Source organism: Coloeus monedula (genome assembly GCF_965178545.1).
Source record: "Coloeus monedula genome assembly, chromosome: 2".
In the NCBI taxonomy this organism is placed as follows: domain Eukaryota; kingdom Metazoa; phylum Chordata; class Aves; order Passeriformes; family Corvidae; genus Coloeus; species Coloeus monedula.
In genome coordinates, this window is record NC_138782.1 from 73,728,620 (window position 1) to 73,746,368 (window position 17,749).

The window sequence follows — 17,749 nt, forward strand, 5'->3', positions numbered from 1 at the left end:
ACAACAACATAACAAAAACCCATCAGCAAAAACATTTTAAACATTTTAAATAATGAAAAATAAGGAAAACAGATTATTGAAAATGCAAAGTTATACAGCTTTTTTTCCTCTTACAGTGTTATTTATTCCCTTTGCATTTTGTGACACAGAGTAAGATGGATGAGAATAGTAATGATAGTGGCTACAATTCTTCTATTTGAGGAAAGATTATGTTAATTGAGGCTGTCAAGACAAGTGCTGCAAATCTTGCTAGTGTCTGAACCTGCTTCCCTGATGAGAAAACAAATATACTGCTAAGAGGAAAGGAAGTAAAAAAGGAAATGTAGTTTCTTTTTCTTGTTTTGACTTTTATTTGAAATTTCCATTGTAGGAGAGAGACAGGTGTAGTGCCAAGAAAATGTTAGTTTCTATTGCTCTAAAAATTAGCCTGCTTTTTTTAAGCTTTCAGTTGCAATGGGTTTTATTCCTTCTCTAGTACAAGACTCAACAGTTTTGCAAAATATGCAGCCTTACCTGGTGAAACCAGGCTTTTAAAACAGTATAAAAAAGACAGAGAGATAGGGAAGAAATTAAAAAAAAAAAAAAGGGACACAAGAAACTGCTGGAAGAGGTAGCAGCAGAAATGCCAGTCTCTTAATCCTTATGTTAGGACTTCGGTAAAGGCATGAAGAGGCTTCTCTGTTACTGGAGTTCCCCTCCTTGAGTCAATCTGAAGATGTGTGTATCACAGAGGAGCACAGAGGTCCTGGAGACTGTAAACATGACTGTAAAGTTTGGTTCTTTTAGCCAAGACACCTTCTGCATTACAGATGCCCCAAGGCAGGAAAGAACAGAATAACCAACATCTTCACTATTTTTCCTACCAACTAGAACTGACCTCCAAAACCAATTTTTGTTTAGTATTTTCTAGTTCTAATAACTTTTTGTTTATCAACTACTATCTTAATGAATCCTTGGGAACCTTAAGTAGGTTTTCAGCAGGAACTAATCAGTTAATTCACTGTAAATTATTCATTAAAGGTTTTAGAAACTGTATGAAAGGTTGGGTTTTTTACTTTTAGTGTTTGTAAAATACAAGTTTATAAACAGTGCACACAATAAACAATAAACGTCTCGAAAGCTTCTTGCTAATCCCCTGGTTACTTTTTGATCGAGTTGATAGTTGCCTTAGGTATGATTTTTAGTCTCCCCACATACTGATTTGGGGGCAAGCACTCTCTCAGAGAGTGGTTTCCCACGTTACACTCCCATTCCCCCCACATCAGCTGTTGTTATCTGGGATGTATTGATAAGCAGAGGCTGTGCACCATCTTCACACCTCAGTACCAGTTAGAATTCTCTAAAAGTATCAACAATTTAGAATCCAGGATTTTACTTTCCTAGAGGAATGACTATATATTATGCTCTCCCTTGTTTATCCTCTTCTTCTTTTGCACCTATGGGTAGTAGCTTCCCAAAGAAGTAAGAGTCTTCACTCCTAACACCTCTTGCAAACACTGCTGCTACCTTTTTGTGCTGCTCAGACTTGCATTTAAATGTTATTACATAAAATTCTAAGCATGTACTGTTCCTTTAAGGGAATATTCTTATTATTTGGCTAAAACCATCCACCTGATTTTTGTTTAGTCTCTCATTCTGACCTTATGAATATTGATTCTGTTGCTATTCAGTAGTTCTTACTGCATGCATGCAGCCATCAGTATAGTACTGTCCTAGGAACTTGAAGCCACAAGTTCATCTGTGAGGCTGAGCACTGTAATACTAGGAAAAAGATGTTATTACTGCTCTGCTTGTCATATCTAGCCAACGTTTTTTTGCCAGACAGGTCTCAGCATTGGGAGTCCTGAGTGAACAAATGCTTACCAAATTATCCATGTGCATATAGAGTGCATAGTGTCTCCTTTTGAAAGGCAGGAGAGTGGTTCAGACTTTCTTCATTGTCCATGGAAGCCAGAACATTTAAAGGATGTATAAAAAGCTTAGACTCCTAGTTTAAATGCTTTAAATCAAAGAGTGGCTATTTTTTGCACTGCCTTTTATTAAGTCTTAGTGGCAAAAATGGTCACTGAAAGCTTGTTACTTTTTAGGCACTGCAGTGTCTGAGCTAGGCACTTAAAGCAGGTGGTCTGAGTATGATCTTTCATATCTACATGTTTTTTATTGAGTTAACAAATGTTGAGAGGACTCTATAAAGCTGGAAACAACACACTTTTTTGTCTGTATTTCATCTGCAGCAGACATGGGTGCACAGGTTTTTTAGCAGTTTTATGTCATGTACATGGTTTAAAATTGTACCACTACATGTATTGTTTGAAGGAGATGAGTATAACTAGCTCTGTAATTGACAAACCCTCTAAAAATATGTTCAATAAAATGTATTTGGCAGGTTATGTTCTCACTGGATTTCCTTCTCTCTCGGAGGAATACATGACTGTTCCACAGCAAATAGAGAAAATAATGAATCTAAAATTAAAACCGGATGTCCTGATTAACATTAAGGTAATGTCATCTTCAGTAACTTCCTAGTATTTTTTGTAATTATTAGTTGACTCATATGCTATGTATGCCAAATATATTATTTTTCTCTGTATACTTGAGTATAGAATTTATTGAGGAATGATAAATTCTTCTCTTTTATATTGGAATAGAATTTCACTGGTTTGTTCCATTATAAGCGTTGCTCAAGTAAAATAGTGAACATGTCCTAAAACTTCAGCAGCAGTTGCAGTCTTTGCACCTCTACCAATTAGAAGATACAGGTTTTCAAGAAAAGGAAACTTTGAATTACATGATTATTATGGGATTTTGGACACATGTACATCTGCCACTTGTGTAATGCAGGAAGAAACTTCTCACATATGGAAGTTAAAAAGCAAATAGTTTTATTTTTCTGTCACTAATTGTGAAACTGCTTCATTTTTAATTCATCTTGTTCACAAATCTCAATTTCTTCATGAGCAGTGATATGTCATGCCAGATATTTTACAAAGGTGACTCTGGTATAACCAGAGAAAAAAAAAAATCATTGTTAGTGTGGGATTTAGAGGACTTTCTCAATGTAACTTAAAAGAATGGACTTGCTTGCTATGTCCACATTATAAACAAAACAAGGCAAGAGGGACTCTGCAGACATCAGGCCAACTGCTTTGGCCAAACACTGCTAAGCTGTCTTGTTAGTCAGAATGGGGTGGCAGTGCCCAAACTGCCCACAGGGAAAGGCCCGAGCCCTGTGCCGTTCTCCAGATTGTGCCCAGCTATTCACTGGGGAGGGTTCTGGCTGGCCCACACTGAACTGCGCCAGACTCCGTGCAGACAAAATAACCGTACCTATGGTCACGAACACGCTTTCAGGCCCTTCCTCTAGCAGTGTTTTATTTATAATCAACTAGATCATTTTTGTCTTCTTTGAATGTGCAGAGTGAGCTGCTGAGACAGCTCTGAATAGTCAGCGTCTGGTGATGTGCTACATTCTCATTGGGATTTTGATTCTAGTTGGCATCTCTGTGTGTTTTGTCAGATGCTAAGCCTCAGGGTATGGACCTACTCTATCACTTTTCAGATTTAACTCAGTGTTTGTTTTAATCCCATACTTTTAAGACTGAATTTGCTTGAACATGCATAATGAAAATTGGTGAATGCCTACTTCAAACCTTTTTTCTGTGGTCTCAGAGAGATCCTAAAACATCAAAGAAACATATTTTTGTGCTGCTTTTCAGGCAAATTTGATTTTTTCAGAAAGTCAATCTTTGTTTTAATACTAGGTAGTGAGCAATCCCTGTTGTTGAGAGTATTCATGAGTAACAATACAAATAGAAGAGTGATACTAACTACACTAGAAAGAAAAATGAAATTCTTGATTTCATGTAGTAACATGATCTCCTCCAAGAAAAGGACTGAGACTAAATGTACATTAAAATCCTTGCCCCAAAGTCAAAGAAATAAGTTTGCCTTTGGTTTCAATGGATTGAAGCTGTTTTCACAGATATGTCAGAGTTGTAACTATTTTCATTAGGTCAAAAAGAAAGGAAGAAGGAAGATTGTAGATAACTGTGGCAATAATGAAATACTGTTATTAGTAGACCAATTTAGAGAAATTTTGTCTCTCCAAGAAAAAGATGTTATAGCAGTACAATAAGCACATGATTTCCTTTTAATTTTTCCTTGCTAGTGTCCAGATTATGATTTATGCCGAAGAATATCAGGACTAAGGCAAAATCCTGATTCAGGGGAGATATATCAGAGGAGCCAGTGGGATCCTAAAGTTACTGACAAGCATAAGAAAGAGAAAGATCAGGATGAAGAAGAGGATGAAGAAGAAGATGAGGAGCAGGAAGAAGACAGAGAAGAAGAGGTAAACATTGCTAATTTCTAAGCAGTGCAAAATACTACAATGTACTTTAGACAAAGCAGAAGAAATCCTGATCTTCTAAAATATCACCATACTATGTTACGAATTTATTTTGCTCAAATTTATTCTTAATTCCATTTCTTTCCTACTTTAAGAGATGTGGGATAACACATGAGCAGTAGGTTTAAATGACAGCAAATGTTAATCATTGCATAGCGTAACCTGGACTCAGTCTTTGACTCAAAAGTCACTGATCTGTTTCTTGCCATAAGTTAAAAGTGTGTATCAGGAGGAGAAGGGTGGCTCTACACTGCCTGTTTCTTGATCTAGATAAATAAAGGAGTTCTTAATTTTTGTTTATTGTAGCAACTTCTTACTAGTATTTTCAGGACACTAGCTTATTTTCTAGTTTTGGTGTTACAGTACTACAAATGGATTTTCTTTTTTGTTTTTTTTCTTCATGAAGGTATTACTTTTCAATTCAGGTCAAATTTTTATAATAGGGGCCAGAGACTTATCAATGTAAGTTCTAGGCACATTGCTCTCAGTTCATAGAAACTACACTTCATCAGGATAGGATCATGGTCAGCAATCACTGGACTAATACTCATCGCAATACTCTCCAAAGCTACTTTATTTAAATTTGAGTGAAGACAAAAATTACTTTAATACTTTATTTCTGTATTTTGAAATTTTGTTTTGCAGACTGCAGAAGATCCACGAAAGAAATTAGCATCCTTTAATCAATTAGTGCAGAGGCCTGAAGATTTTCTTGAGAATGCAGAGAAAAGAATTGGAATATACAAGGATATAATGCATCAACCTTTAGAAGTAAGAAAAAGCCAAGTAGTATGATTATGCATAACAAACGATTCTTAAAATATCTTACACTGTTTTTATTGGGGTTTTTTGTTTGAGATTTGTTGTATTGAGGTGTGGTCATGCTTCAACATATCCCCAAATTCTGAAATTTATTCTGAAATCAGTGATACAAAGTTGTCATCTGTAGGTGTTGTTTACACTCTGCAGTCAAGATAAAGTAATCCACTTTGACTTTTTAAAGTGAAACCATACCTGCCACCACAGATGCTTTCTAAATCTAGTAAGTGAAATATTTGAAGACTCCAGTGTTTCATCACCATTACCAGAGTCCACTCCAGAATGCAATCCCATAAGTAATCTGCATCCATTGTCTTCCATTCCAATAGATTCCCTTCCTTACCTGCTTCATTGCCTGCAGATTTATATACACAGTAATTAGCCCATTAGTTTGTTTTACCACTTTAGTTTCTGCTGCAATTACGTTTTCTTTCCCTGTTGTGTTCAGGAAGGTGGATTTACTGTATGCCTCTTCTCTCTTCCCCTCTTTCCCACCCCCCCCAAAAAAAAAAAAAAAGCCAGAGGTCCAAAGGAATAGTCTGGTTTTTTTTTTTTTTTTTTGGGGGGGGGGGGGGTGGGTGGTGGTGTTGTTTTGGTGGTTTTGTTTTTAATCTCTTGGTTCAAGCAACTGCAAATCCTCATTTTTGATGCCTGCTTGACAGTTACAGTTTATACCTTTCAATTTCTCTATGGATTAGTTAAACCTATAGATAAAATTGTGTAGAAGTGCTATAATGTTCTTTGCTAGAGTAACAAACTTGTTACTGCTGTGAAGGGGAAAGACAAGTGGTACCTTTGATCATTACACAATAACACACGGATTTCTTATAAGTGAACTAATGGAAAGTTGTTTAGATTAAATTACTTTACCATTTTAAGGTAAATGGTCTTTACCTTAAAAGAACACAGGGTTTTATCATTGCCCCAGGCAGAATTTGAGATGATGAAATTGAAATGGAAACAAAAATATTGTAAGATGTGCAGTTTGCACTGATAGGGAGAGAGGTGGAATGAACTTTGGAGAATGCACTTTGATTTCTTGATAAATTGTTGGGATTAAGTGGACTAGAAATAAATGTGAAATACTACAGTGAGGAAGGAAACCTAATGAACAACAACGTGAAAAAATTGGCTAGACTTCAGTACTTCAGACAGTCTGCAATCTGTGGGGATTTAGTCAAAACTGAGTCAATAAATGAGATGCTATTGTTTGAACTCAAATATTATGGATGTACTAATAAGACTGTAAGACCATTGTATATAAGAGAAAGTACAAACTATTATCCTCTCTTTAGAAGAGTATTAGAAAGAAATAGTTATTATCTATTTCTACCACAGATAGGGCAGATGATTTAATTTACATTATAGAAGACAGACTAGATGAAGTAAGCCAGGAAATGAGCTCTGACCATAAATGTAGCGAAGAACTGGAATTGATTACCTTCAAAGTTGTAAAGTCACCTTCAATAGGCATTTTTAGGCCTGAGGTGAGACCAGCATTTGTCAGGAATGGAATGAGTGTTCTCAGTCCTCAGAGAGAGGCATTAACAACTGACATGGGATGTTTATTTTAGTCTAAGACCTTATGTTCTAGCATGAAAATTTAAAATAAGAAAAATAAAATACATGGTCCAAATTTTAAAGGAATTGGGATTCAGGACCAAAATTAAAACATTGGTTTCATGATTGGCATTTCCAAGAAATGTATTAATTGACATTGTCATCATTTTCCAGCAAAGAATTAAGGTGGAATTAGACAATTAAAAGTTGAATTCATACACAAAATGTTACTGTATCTTGATATCTTTTAGCTCTCTTGCATCTGAACTAAGACATCTAAGTTATCTTCTGAACCCATTGTAACCCCAACTTTGGAATTATCACTATATTTATCTGTCATCAAATCAAAGTTCCTCTCCAGAAGATTTTATAAGCCATTAATGCAATGAATTTTGATTTTGCTGAAGCCCCCAGGAGTCCAGCCTTTGATATGTGTAGGAACAGAATGAGTTTCAGTGTCATTATCTGGTTAACCATACTCAGTTGACAGTTATGTCTTTGTTCTTAAACAGGAATTCTTGACTGACCAGGATTGTCGATATCTTATTGAAGTGGATGGAAGTCAGCAACCAGATCGTGTCTTTGTGGTAAATAAACTATGCACCAGCTAAGTTAACCTCCACTAGAAAATAATTTCTCAATTCTGTGGATTGTTTTCCTGTTGGCAAAATTTTAAGTCGTGTTTAAAACGCATTCATTTACTATTAGAAAACATGACTTTTGAAATACTTGCTTTCCTTCCTCTATTAGTTGTAGGATTCACTGCTCTGTCCCCAGGCTTACATATATGTTGCATGAGAATATTTTCAGGCAGGCTACAAACTTTTGTATTATCTCCATCAGGTTTCAGTGCTTTTTCTGATCTGTATTAATGTAAAATATAATGAGAAATTAAAACATTTTCAGTATGATATATTTACAATACTGTTTTATTTGATGCTTGTATCTAAAACTAGATATATATTATATAATGGATTATAATTTTTATTAATTTTGCTATTTTTTGCAAGGTAATAGAAGACTCCTGATTCTTGTAAGAATTCTGCTGAGTGCTTGTGTCTAGATTTTTAGCTTGTGACAGAGCAACTTGTTCTCTCTGTTAAAAAACCTACAATGGTAAATTTTACAATGGTAAATTTTGAAGATAAATAATCTTATCCTCTGCCTCACAACTAAAAGTTCCTCCAAATCAGAACCTAGAATATGGGGTTGAGAATGAAGTAGGAGATTGTCTTTGACAAGGTAGGAAGTGAGCTTCTCCTGCATTTTCTCCTCTGTTTGAAACAAATTGTATTGTAATTCTGTAAGTTAATTATTTCATTTTATACTTAATGTTACTACTAAGAGTGGTCCTATGGGAAAAAATCCAGTAATTTTGCAGTGTTAGAACATATGATTTCCTCATTTATGATCTGTTTGTGAACATTACAACACAAAATTTATAGTAAATGCAATCAAGTTATGTTATGATTCCAACTATTTTACCTACAAGTTAGGCAAAGACCTATTATAAAACTAGACCAAACATGACACAGTTTGCTTTTTCATTTCAAGAATAATTGCATTCAATCAAAATTACATTCAGGAAATACTTGAAATAAATTTAATATCATCTGATTCTCATTGGTAGACATTTGGCTTAAATACCATTTAAAATAAACTACTCAAAGTTGTATTGCTTCTGAATGTGTGTAATCTGATTTCCCAAAGAGATTTGCCTCTTTTTCAGATTGGAGCTCATCAGAGTATTTGCACTGCCTTGGGGGAAACCTTCACAGTCTAGTCCTTTAGTAGGCTTGGGATTCACAGCATACTGAGATAGAAAGGCTGTGATTTGGCATTTTGCACTTCCTGTATCTACCGAATAGCTTGTTAAAACCCAACTCAATAACTAGCATGAGTCTGAGGTAGAAACTGGGCCTTAGTGTTTATGTAGCCATTATATAAACAATAAGTTACAGTTTTAAATACACTTCAGGGGCCCTTCAGATGACAAAAGCAGTGATTGGTACTGAATCCAGACTTATTTTCTCTTCAGGCGGTGGTAGGCCGGCTTCAGTCTACGGACATTCAAAATGCAGCTCCTATAACCAGACTTAAAAGTGAACAGGAAGAAGAAACGCTGGAGGGAAAGCAAAATGTAAGTGTGCTTTTCTAAAGTGTGATTGACTGTAATAACTAGAATTATTTTTCTTTTCTGCTGTAAGCTTATACTAGAGCATCTTTGTTTCACAACAACCAGGTTTTTTTACCATGCAATAAGGGCATTTTTTAAGCATTGACCTTTCAGAAATGAGAATTTAAGGTAATTCTGGGGCTGAAATCCACTTAAAAAGTATGAAAATAAAAAAAATTTGTCATTTCCCAAAAAAAGGGTAATGATTATAATAAAGCTTTGAAAAAAATGTTTGTTTTAGCAATAGAGGAAAACTTAATTCCTTCCAAGGAAATAAAGAAACTTTCGCCAAAGGATAACAATCTCAGCAACTGACTCTTAGCTCAGTCTACTCTTTTCCTGAATAAGAAACAAGATGCTAATCCAAATCTAGCAGCATTCTCCATAACTGAGATCACATTCATTCTATTTTCCTGTAATTAATTAGAAACATGACAAATGAGTGCTGAATTTTGTTGAATCATAGCAACTATAATTTGTGTCCCTTCTAAATAAAACTGAAAACCAGAAGTCTTTGCATGAATGTTGTTGCCTTTATTCAGTTGCAATCATCTTTCCTATTTTTTAAACAAAACTTTGAATATATGAACAGAACTGTAATGAGGAGACCCCACATTTTCAGAGAAATACCCCTCCCTTCACTTTTCTGTATTCTCAGTTCTTAACAAATTCACAAGTGAAAGACTTTCTGTGTCAGAGGTCATCAGTATTTATTAGTTAGTTAGTTAGTGTGTCTGTTTTAGTTTGTGTGTAAGGTTTTAGTAACCACAGTATTCAGGGCAAAGAGTTCTGCATCTTAACTGAACTTTAGGTACAGAATTGCTTCCCTTTGTGTTGAACTTGCAATGTCCTCCAGTTTATATGCAGAAGTCACTGCATCGTTTGGTTCTCTACATCTACCCTCTAATAACTCATGATTTCAGACTTCTGTCCTGCTCTTATGTAGCTATACGGAAGAATTCCCATCTGTATAATTTTATTCCTTCTTACATGACAATCTTTTTGTGGAATTGATCAGTTATATTACCTTTTTTCTGAAACTTACCCAGTTTTACTGTGTACTTTCTGAGATTAGAGCAGCAGGAGGCACATTGCAGTAAAGATGAGGGCAATATTTAAACAATTAAAACATAAACCTTTATCATTTATTCTCTCCTTGCTCAACATTCCTAACATTCAAGTTGGTTTTCTGACTGCTCTTGGGCATTGACAACATGTTTTCACAGAGGGATCTATTTTTGAGTAGTGACAGTCAGTGAAAATCCGTGATTTTCTGTGTAGAACTGCTATTTTAATGCCTGGCTTTGTAGGTTCTGAAAGTTCTTCTGCAGTTCTTCACAGCCAGCACTTGTCTGTACTATTCCGAATTTAGAGTCACCATGACTTTAGGATTCACTCACTGTAAAAAGGCTATTAAACTTATTCCTATCATATGATATTTCTGCATGCCTAAAATAGATATTTTAACATTGCTATTCCCTGACACAGATCATGGTCCTTTTTTTGTACCCTTTAGAATAAATCTTAGCCTTTTTCTGTTGTCTTCAATAAGTGGCTCTTTATAATTTTAAACTTCTAAAAATGGTAAGTAAAGCCTACAGGAGCTATTTAAAATACTATTTCTTTTAAATAAATCTGAAAAATGAAGTAATTTCTCTTTAAAATTGTCCTACAATTCTGAAATATCTAAAAAAATAGTTCTAAAAAGCATAGTGTGGTTTTCTTTTTAAGTTTGCTTATTTTCCATCAAAAGGTTTCAAAAAAGTCTAATAAAGAGGCATATGTAACTTCAGAGAAAAATTACATTTGCTGTTATTGCTATTTTAATAAACAGGATGAACTTTTCCGAGCTCTGTCATCTTACAAGCTGATAGCACCCAGATACCGATGGCGTAGGAGCCGGTGGGGACAAGTGTGTCCCGTGGCTCTAAAGGAAGGGGACATTGTAATGGGAAACCCAGAGTTTGCTGTCAGGTTAGTGGAATTTGACACTCTTAATTTTCATATCTGTTTTATGAGATAACTGTCTATATCTGTTAGCTTCTCTTCTGTTTTAAGTTTTCTAGGTAAAATTTATGTACTGTCATCCCAAGAGGCATTGAAAAAATTTATGTTGAATCCACGGCCTTACCTCTTACCTCCAATGCCAGTTTCTCCTTGTAAAGTATTTGTATTTGGTCCTCCATTCTCTGGAAGAACGACTATTTGTAATGTAATTGCACACAATTATAAAGGAAAGGTAGGTTCATAAATATCTTAGGTAGCAAAGTATCAGCTGGGGTTTGGGAATCAGTTAAGCACATTCTTGTTGTGTTATTCACATTACAAATATAGGGATTACAGAGGAAACAGGATTTTAGTGAAATTCATTTTTATAAAAGTAGCTACAGATCAAAAATACTTTTATATACCTGCTTACATTGCAGTTATTTGTCTTAGCATTAGAATATTATGAATAACTTTTGTATCTAGGATAATTAAATAGAAATGCAAATTTAAAATAATTTCTTTTTCAAAAAAAAACCCCAGCCCTGCACTTGAATTAGATGTATTATTTTCTGAAATTTGCAGAGCTTTTCCAAAATAATTTCATTTTATAGAAATTGGATCAGATGCTATATTTGTCATCTGTGATATTTGCATTTTTTCAAATAATTTCACTAGGTTCTTGATATGGACAAACTCATGAAAAAATATAAAGAATCAAGAGAAAAAAACATTGAGGAATTGCGAAAGGATGCAGTAGAAAAGGCTATAGCAGCAGTGAAAAATAGATTGGAGTCAGAAGAACAATCAGAAGAATCAGGTGAATAAACTGTTCCATGGTCTTTGAAGCTGTCTTATTTGCATTATGTTATTTAACTGAAGCAGTTGCTGTCACTTTGACTTAGAAAAAGTTGCAGAAGTTGTTATGATTGCTGTGCATTAAATATGAACTAAAATAACATGGCAGTGAAAGGAATAGCTTAGTAAAATTCAGTATTTTTTACATATATATATATATATATATATAAATCCTTTGAATTTGAGGACCATGTAAAAAAGAGTTTTCTAAACTCTGAGCTGAAAGAAGAAATTGGTTCTGACTGATAATGGTTAAAAACATTCCATTTTAATGACTTTCTGACAAGTTAAATCTCTGCAAAAATGAAATACTCCTCAAGAAAGCAGCTTGTCAGCTGGACTGATATGAATCCACAATCAAGAAATTTTTCACTTTGGAGCAGCCTTCCAAGTATGCTGTCACAGATGGCACGTTTGTAAGTCGCTCCAGCTCTGGTCACATTTTGACTTCTTAAGCTGCCTAGGTTTCTGCAGCTTGAAGAATTCAATAAATATTTTGAAAAGGTCGAAATAATATGTTGTTTTAGTATCTTTTAAACAAAGTCTGATTTTTTACCAAGGAATTTTAATGGAGGCTTTTCAAAATAATTTCTTTTGAAATGAAAACACTCCATTGAATTAGATTTGCCTTTTTATAGTTAGCTCTAGTTATGGTTCCAATGGACAATCAGACCATTTTGCCTTATTCACCTAAGAAAGGAATCATGTTTGACTTTCTCATGGGTAGATACATCTAACAAGAGGTTGGTGTATTCTTCTAGTGCTGCAAAACAGGTGCTGACAGTGATGAAAAATCATTGGCATTGCAGTAAGAATAATAGTGAGCTATAAGAATAATAGTGAGCTATGAGACCAAAATTGAAACAGTTAAACAGTGTTTAAACAGTTAAACAGCCAGATTCCTGGCTATGTAAATACTTTTGAGGACAGGGGTATGAAATCCTATTAGGATTAATGAGAAATTAATCCTAATTAAAAACTTTGGAGAGCTCAAGCAATTTTATTGCAAAACTGAACTGCAAACAGAGGATGTATTTTCCCTTACATATCTTTTTATAGCATAAGATTGTTTCAGAATTTTTTAATAGATAAGGAGATGTTTGGGTTTGGGCTGCATTGATGTTTTTTGCAGAATGGAAGTTATTAAGATGCTACCCCTTTTCCAGGGACCCTGTAACTTGGCAAAAGTAACCTGATAAATGTGTACATTTGTGCATGCTAAAAGTATCAATACAATCATTGAAAAATCTTCACATAATTACAAAAAGTAAATGTGGCATTTTTTCTAAATTATACTGATACTGCAGTTGGCTAAAACAGTTCTTCACCAAATTTTATCAAATTAGCATGTTAACTGTGAGTGTTTCTTAAAATCTTTTAAGTAATTACAGTTGTTTTGCCAGCAATTAATAATAAAATGTGGATCCATTATGAATGTTTTGAGCCTCACAGGGAATGCAGGCTTCTTGTTTGTTAAAAATACACTGCCTTGATCTAAGATTTGTATTGATTTAAAAATTAGTCTGGTCAGCCTTTTGATTTAGGAATCAAAGAGAAATCAAATCAAATCAAAGGAAATTCTTGCATGTTGCAAGTGCCTGATTGTTCTAGTACATAAATGTCATTCTGTTCATACTGAAACAATATTTAACTTAGAGGTAGAAAATACTGTACAGTTAAAAAGGTTGAGTTTTTTATACTGAGAGAGCAAACCAAGATCTTAGAACTTATGTTTATGAAACACTCTCTAGACCTGCATTCAGAACTGGTGTTTTTTTCTTTCTCAGTGCAATTGTGTAGTATTGCTTAAAATGACTGCTGTGCTGGAGTTATGCTTTAATGCTTTATTTGTTTCCCAATTTCTAATTTCTTTGTGAAGTGCTTTTAAAAACTCTATATTGTTAGGAATACCAGAGATAACTGCTGACCACCCAGAAGTTCAAGCTATGGTAGAAGAAGCCATGAAAAGTGCATCAGTCTCTGAAGTTACAATGTCATCTCAAATACATGCTGAAGTACTGGAGGGAGCTATTGCAGAGGTGAGACTGCAAGTACTATGAAGGAAAGTACTTTTTTTCCTAAGAGCAACTTGTAACAGTTTATATATTATCCATATATGTTCTTAATTTTTCCATTTGAGAGATCAGTTTAGTTTAAGTAACATAGCCTGAACGCTTACATAGGATTGAGGCGAAACTGAGGAAGATCATGAAAGGCAAATCTATTGAGGACTACCTTATAGTCCCCTATATATAATAAATATATATATGTGTGTGTGTGTTTGTGTGTATATATGTATTCACACACATATACAGAAATTATTTCTGTCTTGCAAATTACCTGAGCTACAAATTGTTAAAGGCTGGGAGAATTATCTGAAGGATCATTGTATGCTTACTCTGGTCTTATATTCTTAGTCACTATTAAAGAGGTGAACACCAGATGGAAGAGTTTGAAAATAATTGTTTGAAGGTTTATCCAAGAATCTTGAATTGTTTTAAATTTGTTCAATGGGATGTAGCTATTGAAACTGGAGTGTAAATTCTTTATTGGCAAGCTTAAAAATCACTATCATATTAGTCTCTTTTTGTTTAAAATGTTTTTAATTTCATTCAGACATATAAAGTTATAAATATCATACTTTTTATTGACCTGAAATGACAATAAGGAACAATCATAACATCTAGAAAGTAATTTTGTATTGTGCAGTCTTTTTTTGTACAGCTGATAGACTTCAGTCTTTTTATATTCCTGAATGTGACATTTTATAATAGCTTATGAAGACGAACAAAGACAGGTTTCCTGGTGCTTCAGAAAAAGGAGGGTGGGTAGTGGAAAACTACCCTCTGTCAGCAGATCACTGGTCAGCTTTATCAGAGAAAGGACTTCTGCCTGACACTGTTGTCTGTCTGAAGGATACACAAAAAGATGGTTAGTAAATGCACACTAATGCAACTTAATATTTTCTTCTTTTTTTCTGTGTTGATATCTGTATATAAAACAATACTTATGAGAAGAACTAGTAGTTATGTCCCATTTATAAAGCTTCAAGGGTCTAGAGAAGAAATAATCCAGTCAATCAACAAGAGTACCACAATTTCTTACAATTTGGAGTAAGGGAATTACACAGAACTGAAAACAGGAATCCTTTGCTATAACAGTAAAGGAAATTCCTCCTCTATTTTTAATCAGTTTTCAATTTTCTCCTATTTACAACCAGCAGCAAATACCAGTGGACTCTAGCTTCAGATTTTTGCATTCTTTGGCTGGCTGGCCACCACCTTGCAATGTGGCTGTCGGTCAAATTTCTCTGCCTTGGTTTTTCCATTTGCAAAATCAGGTTAGAGGTATGAAATTTCTCAGCTTGAGAGAAAAGGCAGGGGGAGAAATACTTGTATGCAGGTGTATCGTGTTCTGCATTCTGGGATCAAAAAAAATAGTAACTTCCTACCCAGATTGATACAATAGCATAGTATCCATGAATTCATAGTAAGGGATTTTTACTTTATTTCAAGCCGGAAGGAAGGTTGGCACCAGGCATGAATAACTGAACAGATTCATATATTGTTAAGTTTGTCTGTCAAATCATATCTTCATGAATTATATCTGTTTGATTCATTCCACACCACAAGTTTAATTGACCTTTGGCAATTTTTGATCATTACGTGTTCAACCCAGTCCATTATCAAAAGGTCTTTCAGTGGCAGAAACTTCCATTCAAGAAAGGCAGGATGAGTCTGTTCTGAAAGAAAGCTCAGTAGATGCCCAGCATTGGAATCAGTCCAGAGAACTTTTCAAACCCTTGTCCCTGAATATAAAAATCAGCCTGAGAAAATCAAGGTTGCACAGTTTACTCAGAACAGATTTCTTATTAAAAAAACCCCAAACTTTTGAGAGGTATGTCAGCTTATCAGCAAATCATCCTCAAAACTCGGGTATAGTACCTAAACTACTTAGTCACATAGCTTTGTGAAATTTTGTAATTAAAAGAGTTTCACTGTGGCCAGAGCTCATACACAGACTAAATACTGGCTGAACATTTCTATGAGAAAGTTCTAGATCCAGTGTTTGTCAGAAAATCATATTTGCAGAACCTGTTGTTCAAGGCTTCATCTCAGATGCTTTCGGAAAAAACCTAGGGGCAAATTGCATTTCCATGCCTTATCTTTGTTTCCCAGACATTCCAAGCTTATTGAAATGTTCATGAATCTAGTTTCTGGGACACAGTGCAGTGTCCTTTCATACAACCACAAAAAGCATCCTCTTCATGGCATATGGTAATGAAATGTCAATACTGTGTACTAAATAGCAAACATCAGGAGTCTACCTCTAGCCTGTACTGCAGGGAGAGCACTGAGGTGGGAGAGGTGCTTTCAGAATTATATTAAATTTCTCTTCACTTCTCAGAATTTAACAAATTAGTGAATTAATTGGATAGAAGAAAAGGTTGTCTTATCATCCCTGAAAGGTTTTAATCTAGATCAGACATTTTGGAAACAGATAATTCTTCATGACAACCATGTTGAAAACTGATCAGTAACTGCTCCTTTTTTTTTTTTTTTAATTTTGTGAAGGGAAGAATTTAGGAATTTGTAGCAGAGGCTTTCAAATTAAGGCCTCTCTAGAGCCTTCTAATTATGTTTTTCCTTCCTGCAATATACACCACTCTGCCATTTCCACTAGTTCTCAAAACCTAGGTCTCAATTGCTTGCTCTAATCTGAAGAATTTATTTTATACTCTTGGTAGTATAAAAATTTGGCTAAAAAAAATGTAGCTTTTTTGCTTATGGATACATTTCCTTGAATTTAGCTATTTTGTTTCACTTTATTCTTTTTATTTGCACACTTGTGTTTGCTCTTTACTTCATTCCCACTCATTTCCGTCATGTATATAATGTATATGTAGTCGTGGAGTTTACATTTTCACAGCATTTGAGTCACTATTTTGTAAGCTGTTCCCTGACCTAGTCTAAACTCTCATAAGTCCACTGATGAAAATGGGTTTAAGCCACACAGCCATATATATATATATATGTATATATACATATATATAATATATATATATATTATATATATATATGTATATATATATATACATATATATATACATATATATAAAAATATATTTGTCAAAGTAAATAAGTCAGTAGAGTTCCTATTAGGAACAGCACATTCTTCATTTCTGTCAACCAGCTGTAGTAGTAGAGGTATGCACATTATTTATATTTTTATTTGAATGTTTTTAATTTGTTTCTTCATAGCTTTCTTTGTACACTTGCAAATAAAATAAATGCCAGAGTAACACATGACATATGAAAGTATAAGATAAATCCCTTCAGTTCTGTCTCCCTTTATAGCCTTCATAATCTTCCAATATCCCAGATTCAGTTTATTATATTCTTTAAATTGAAAAAAAAAGCTCTCAACCTGTAGAAATCAACAGTATAATAACATTTCAGTGGTGTTATATATGCTTTTTGTTGACTTCAAAAAAGTTGTCAATAATTTATTAAATGGTATTCCTAACCCAATAACTTTAGTTTTATACAGATGCATTAAAGTCATTACTGTCATGTAATTGTACTGCAGGAGCCTGTATACTACGCAGAGCATACCTAGCAAGCAGGAATGAAAATAATTCCGAGATTTTGGAAAGACCAACAGATGAAGCATTAGAAAAGAAAGAAGATGATGCAAGGTAAAATACTCCAATTATCTGAACGTGTAAAATGAGCACAAGAAAATTCTAGCCTAACTTTGTGTTAAAGGTATCAGTGGATTTATCACACAAATTAACTAAAGCAGTACTCTAAGACTAGTTGTGATATATAGGAAATAGTCCAGTATCTGTTATCTTTGAGGAATATTACATTTATATCAGTACATATGGTGGCAGAAAAATCTCTTTCTAAATGCTTTTTCATTAGCTTTTTTTGTTAGTC

The 17,749-nt window shown here is 34.3% G+C and overlaps 1 protein-coding gene across 1 annotated transcript in view; it reads left to right on the top strand.

The window, feature by feature from the left end:
- The window catches only part of AK9 (adenylate kinase 9), a gene marked incomplete at both ends in the record, with an annotated part of 58,935 nt that overhangs the window by 5,697 nt on the left and 35,489 nt on the right, over positions 1-17,749 (top strand). The window contains 11 exon segments of the mRNA XM_082302261.1: positions 2,387-2,499; positions 4,169-4,351; positions 5,054-5,179; positions 7,300-7,374; positions 8,826-8,927; positions 10,798-10,937; positions 11,022-11,202; positions 11,628-11,769; positions 13,713-13,846; positions 14,582-14,738; positions 17,397-17,505. Coding sequence (XP_082158387.1) covers positions 2,387-2,499; positions 4,169-4,351; positions 5,054-5,179; positions 7,300-7,374; positions 8,826-8,927; positions 10,798-10,937; positions 11,022-11,202; positions 11,628-11,769; positions 13,713-13,846; positions 14,582-14,738; positions 17,397-17,505 — 1,462 coding nt within the window.